The sequence below is a fragment of the Triticum aestivum genome, chromosome 5D, assembly GCF_018294505.1.
Source record: "Triticum aestivum cultivar Chinese Spring chromosome 5D, IWGSC CS RefSeq v2.1, whole genome shotgun sequence".
Classification (NCBI taxonomy): Eukaryota; Viridiplantae; Streptophyta; class Magnoliopsida; order Poales; family Poaceae; genus Triticum; species Triticum aestivum.
In genome coordinates this window covers 528596444-528602443 of record NC_057808.1, presented here as the reverse complement: position 1 = coordinate 528602443, position 6000 = coordinate 528596444, and the positions used below count along the sequence as shown (strand labels likewise).

General features: G+C 51.2%; 2 protein-coding genes across 2 annotated transcripts; both read right to left on the bottom strand.

Moving 5' to 3' along the window:
• Window positions 1–915: 915 nt before the first annotated feature.
• LOC123126000 (zinc finger protein ZAT12-like) lies at window positions 916–1650 on the bottom strand. Its single transcript, XM_044546428.1, has one exon. It carries the CDS (start codon window positions 1562–1564, stop codon window positions 1040–1042), a length of 525 nt encoding a protein of 174 aa, XP_044402363.1. The 5' UTR covers window positions 1565–1650; the 3' UTR covers window positions 916–1039.
• Window positions 1651–4236: 2586 nt separating this feature from the next.
• On the bottom strand, window positions 4237–5163 carry LOC123125999 (zinc finger protein ZAT6-like). The gene has a single exon (XM_044546426.1). The coding sequence runs from the start codon at window positions 5028–5030 to the stop codon at window positions 4512–4514; it is 519 nt and encodes a 172-aa protein (XP_044402361.1). The 5' UTR covers window positions 5031–5163; the 3' UTR covers window positions 4237–4511.
• Window positions 5164–6000: the final 837 nt, after the last annotated feature.

Here is a 6000-nt window from a genome sequence, read left to right as displayed (position 1 = left end):
CCACCCACTAAACACTAGGCAGTTGCCATGTAGCACTACAAAAAGGCATGGAAAAAAACATGTTCGGGTAAAAGAGAGACTTGCCATGTGCTCACAAGCACGCTAAGGCAGTTGCCATGTAAAAGAAAGAGTTGCCATCTGCTTACGTTCACGCTACGGCAGTTGCCATGTACCATGCAAAAACACATGGCAACTCGGGTAAAAAAGAGTTGCCATCTGCTTACAAGCAAAGCTAGGGCAGTTGCCATGTACCTGCAGAAACACATGGCAACTGTCAGCTTTGGATGTGGGCTAGGAGACGGGCGTGTGGGCGAAGTGATAAACACCCACACACCAGCCCCCTCTGCATGCGTGAAACTAGTGTTTGGGCGAATTGCTAAACCCCCACACACCAGCACCCCGTGTGGTGAAAAAAGGACGTGTGGGCGACCGGCTGAATGCCCACACACCAGCTTAGTCCTACGTGGCACACAAAAACTGCTAGAACGTGCCAAGATTCGTGCAGAATTGGTTGAACGAGAATCCATGGGTGTGGGCGAGTTGCCAGACGCCCACTTTTCGTATATTTATCGCATCCTGGCAATACTGTACTCGTATCTCTCTCGATGTTCCAAGGACGTAAACTTACGACAGCTGTTAGGAAGAGACAGACCACGAATGGAGCACATGCATGGCGGTCGCGATTTCTAAGTCTCAATCGAATTAATACTCCTGACATCTGACACTGTCAATGGTGAGACGATCTTAAGTTACAAACTGAGGCTCCGTACGGGATTTATCATAAACAATGTCGGTGAACAACAGCATAGTCATAGAACAACAATCTGAGTGCAAGAATGTCAATTGCATTTATAAGAAATGAATTTCTCTTCATTATGTATGCAGCTGCATTTGTGCATGCAAAAATCTCCAGTCAATCGGTTAAAAAAGGGACCCATCCAATGCAAATATCCAGCAAGAACAAAAACGCTAACCACCAAAATTGTACTCTGTACAAGCCTAAAAGGTCGAACAATGAAACTATCTGATTCTAAAGACTCTAGACGAAGAGCTGGAGCAAGACGGGCGGCCGGTCCGCGGCGGCCTGGTGCCCCGCCTCCTGATCCGACAGAGCGACCCACCGATAGATGGCGCCGCTGAGTGCCATCTCCTCCATCTCCTCCCTGTGCCGGCGCATGTGGCCCCCGAGCGCCTGGCCCGTCTCGAAGCCGAGCCCGCAGATGTGGCAGTCGTGCTGCTTGTCCTCCTGCCGCTTCCGCTCCTTGATCGCCCTGGCGACGCCGACGCCGAGCTCGAGCCCATGGCGGCCCCGGAGGTGGCTGGTCCGGTGCCCGCCCAGCGCCTGGAACGTCTCGAAGGCCCGGCCGCACGTCTTGCACACGAACTCGCCCTCCCCGGACGTGGCCACAGCTCTCCCCCGCCGCGTCCTTTTCCCGGCGTCCGCCGCCAGCGCACTGGCCGAGTCCGCCGAGGTGGTGGTGGACGTCGAGGAATCTGAGCTGAGCGACAGCGCGAGGGACACAAATGGCGCCTCCTCCCTCGCGCGCTTCATGCCCGCTCCCATGGATTTGCTGCTTATCTTAACGATCCGCTGTAATCTGTAATTCGATCGATGCTCTGTTGTGCCGTTGGTCTGTGATGAGAACTCGGTGCTAGGAGGAAGAATGGATGGATGCTCTCATGGGCGGCCGCGGTTATATATAGGTTGTGTGGGCAGGAGACGGTGGCGTGCTTGGTGCTTCCGGGGGAGCATACGTGTGTGCCAACTTGGTGGGGGCTGGCTGGCCGTCCTCTGGCGCCTGCGGACGAATCGTCGGAAGCCACCGCGACGTTCGCGACGTGATGGATTGGATCGAGCTCCGTACGTAGCGCGGTCGACCGGCGGCGAACGTGTGGTGCGGAGTGGCGTCACCTGTCACGCCACGACGCGCGTGGCCGCTGCTTGGCCACGAGGGCGGTGGCCGGAATCCGCAATTAATCCATTAATTTAATCCGGACTCCGGAGTTGGACGGCGGCGCCGGCGTGAGCACACGGGCAGGAAGGGTTTGGAACTTCCTATAGTATTTCCTCCGTCCTAAAATAAATGTCTCGAGAATAGTACAACTTTGTACTAGAGGAAGTATGTGAAAAAATCTTCAATCGCACCAAATCTTTCAGGTGTGTGCTCTAGCACATACGTGCTCCATCCGGTACTGTTAAATTATTTACGTGCTTTGCACATCAGAAAATATATAATAGTAGTAGCAGGGGAAATGCATTCTTGACATTTTATTTTCTTCCATACAAATTGTACTAGTCAGGTCCCAAATCTATAGAATCTAGATTGTTCTATTGCTTTTTTTATTGGAGAATCAGATTCTTGGCATCAAAAGAAGATACTTCTAGAATAATATGAGACAATAGTGGGGATTCAATGAAAAGGCCACGTGGCAGAATCTTGTGTGATGAAAAATTTATACAGCGGATGATATTTATTTGGATTCGCCGTCTCTCAACCATCGGATGGAGCATACCCAATGGCTGATATTCAAAGTTATTGTGACACTATACAGGGTATAGATATAGGAAAAAAAAAGTTAGGTCATCTGTTGTGATATACAGAGTGATGCCAACTATTGTTCTGATCGATCTTTTTTTATAAGGGGGGTTACGACCAATCTATTGAGAGAACGGTCATGCTACAGTCAAACTTCACCAGCCGTGATATTTTCACAATAGTATTTGTCAAAGGGAATGAGAATGTAATTGAACTTCCATTCATAACCTTCTTATTATGAAAGAGGACTTTTACGTCTTTTTTATGCATGTTTGCTAGATGTCAGGCAGCTGCAAAATTATTGGCGTACTCATTTTTTTTACTTTGCCAGAGGCACAAACTGGAGGCAACATGACAAGCGTCGACCACGGCAAGGTCTAGCTAGGACCTCGTCGGATATGGGGACGTTGCAGCGACTGACAACGAGCTACAGAGTCCTAGGAGGAGGCGACAAAACAGGTTGATAGGTGCTGATTGGGGGTTGCGGGTGATCATTAGGGTTGTTGCACATCGAGGGGCTTAAAGAGTTGGTTGCGCCGACGACAAGTAACGATGGTAGGAAGATGATGCACGGAATCACCTCAACTTACCTCCTGACACACATCATTACCTCAACTTACCTCCTAACACACCTATTGATACCATTACCAAAGCCTAAACCATAGAGCTTTCGCTAACCATCGTATTATCATATAAAATCATCACCATTTCCTATTTTTTGGATGTGACAAATGGTCTGCAACTACCAACTGGCGACAAACTTAGCACTCCGTACAATTTTTCCAATTTGTACATACATAATCATTTAGTTATCCACAGTCGAAACCTAGCTTTCACCCCCCCCAAAAGCACAACTATCGCATACTTTTTGCTCACTCATTTCTCTTTGTTGGATACACTCTGGCTTCCCCGCCGATGATTTTGCGTATTGTTGATTACCATTTCCTCCAACACTTCGAGAGGGCTAGCAACTTCAACTTGGAGATGGTAGCACAAGTAAGGGTGGTAGGTGGATGATTGCATGCATTGTTGAAGTGATGCCACTTGGAAATGGTAGCATGCATGGGCGGAGCTATACTAGGATTGCATGCATTGTCGATGAGCATGAACTTCAACTTCATATTTGTGTCTCTTGTTGTGGTTCAATGATGGGGTCTCGTTAACATCTCAACGTAGATGTTTATCGCATCTTCTCGATTCTCATTTCCTTCTCCACTTGCACAAATGTCGACACTTGTCACTATTATGCTCATATCCCTAGATGTGTCACTCTGTCAGGATGTAGACTCACTGTAGCTGTTTTGGAACAGACAGATCACGGATAAAACACAAGTAGTGGATCGCGGTTTTCTAAATCTCAAACCACTACATATTCCGGACACCACTATATTGTCAACGTTTGGGCGATCTTAAATTGTGAAGGTAGAGCTTTATATTGCAGAATTTTACAAATTTAGGCCCCGAATTGGACTTGTGAATTGTGATCATATACAAAATGCCCCCGCAAAAAAATACACAAATGGGGGTGAACAGCAGCATATTCATAGAACAGCAGTCTGAGGACAAGATTATGTCAATCGCATTTAGAGCAAAAGAATTTGTCTTTAGGTATGTATATGTGCACATAAATCCCTAGTCGACCGGTCAAGAAAATGAACCGATCCAAAGCAAAATTCCATGAACGAGAAGTCGAGAACTCTAACCAGCAATAACGTACTCTATCGAACAATTAGGCTATCTAATTCTGAAGACACAATTAACCTAAACCTAGGGTCTGTTCGGCAACCCGCCGGCTCCTAAAAATACGAGGAGGTGCGGAGTGGAGGGACTACAGCTCCATCCTTTTTAACTACAGCTCTGCCAGCTCCCGGAGCGGAGCGGCGGAGTGGAGGGACTCCGAACAGGACGCTAATGTACCATTCTGAAGATTTGCACAAGTCCTGAATTAGCAAGCAGAGAGGTCGAGCTAGGTAACTAGAGAAACAGCTCGAGCAAGACTGGCGGCCGGTCGGCGGCGTGCTGGTGCCCAGCCTCTTGATCCGACAGCGCGACCCACCGGTCCATGGCGTCGCTGAGTGCCATCTCCTCGCGGTGCCGCCGCATGTGCCCGCCCAGCGCATGTCCCGTCTCGAAGCCCAGCCCGCAGATGTGGCAGTCGTGCTGCTTTTCCTCCTGCCGCTTCCGCTGCTTGATGGCCCTGGCGACGCCGACGCCGAGCTCCAGCCCATGGCGGCCGCGCAGGTGGCTGGTCCGGTGCCCGCCGAGCGCCTGGAACGTCTCGAAGGCACGCCCGCAAGTCTTGCACACGAACTCCCCCTCCCCGGACGTGGCCACAGCTCTCCCCCGCCGCGCCCTCTTCCTGGGGACCAGCGCCGGCGCACCGGTCGAGCTGTCCGACGTCGTGGTGGACGTCACCGAGGAGTCTGTCCTGAGCGACAGCGCCAGCGACACAACTGGCTCCTCCTCCCTCGCGCGCTTCATGCCCGCTCCCATGTAGTTGCTGCTCGTCTTCCTGATCTCGCGTGTGGAATTCGATCGATGCTCTGTTGTGCTGTTGGTCTGTGAGAACTCGGTACCAGGAAGAAGAATGGATTGATGCTCTGTTGTGTAGTTGGTCTGCGAGAATGGATTGATGCTCTCATGGGCGGCCGCAGTTATATATAGGTTGTGTGGGCAGGAGGCGGTGGCGTGCGTGGTGCTTCCGGGGGAGCATACGTGTGTGCCAAGTTGGTGGGGGCTGGCCGACCTCTGGCGTCTGTGCACCAATCGTCGGAGGCCACGGCGACGTTCTTTCACGTGACGGATGGGATAGAGCTAGAGCTCGGATATTATATTGTTTTGGCAGATAGCTCGATTGGATATTTTCCTTCGTACGTAGCGCGGGTCGACCGGAGGGGAACGTGTGGTGCGGACCGCGGAGTGGCGTCACCTGGCACGCCAAAAGGCGCGTGGCGGCGCGCCGCTTCTTGCCCGCGTGGGCGGTGGCCGGAATCGCAGATTGATCCATTAATTTAATCCTGACTCCAGAGTTGGACGGCGGCGCCGGCGTGAGCGTGCGGGCAGGAAGGGCGTGGAACGTTCTAGAGTCTGTGGAAAGATCTTTGATCGCGCCAAATCTTTCAGATTTGAGACGTGTGTGGTGTGTGCTCTAGCATACTCCTCTGCAGTCATGTTATTACTGCACCGGTACAGTTACTTGCACAATCTACCGTTTAATCTAATCGGAAGGCTCTCATTTCTTCCCATCTATCCCTGTCAAAGCATCGTCTTCTTCCTTCCGCCGACGCCGCCTCCGACCTCCACCTCCTTGATCAGCTTGTCGGGCACGCAGGTGCTGCTCCTGCCGGCCGCTTGTCAGGCACGCCATGGACCTCTCGCCGCCTGCTGCAGCAGCTAGCTGCGCTAATTATTACGCCGTAATGGCTAAGTGCAAAGCTGATACAACATCATAGAGATCCGAATG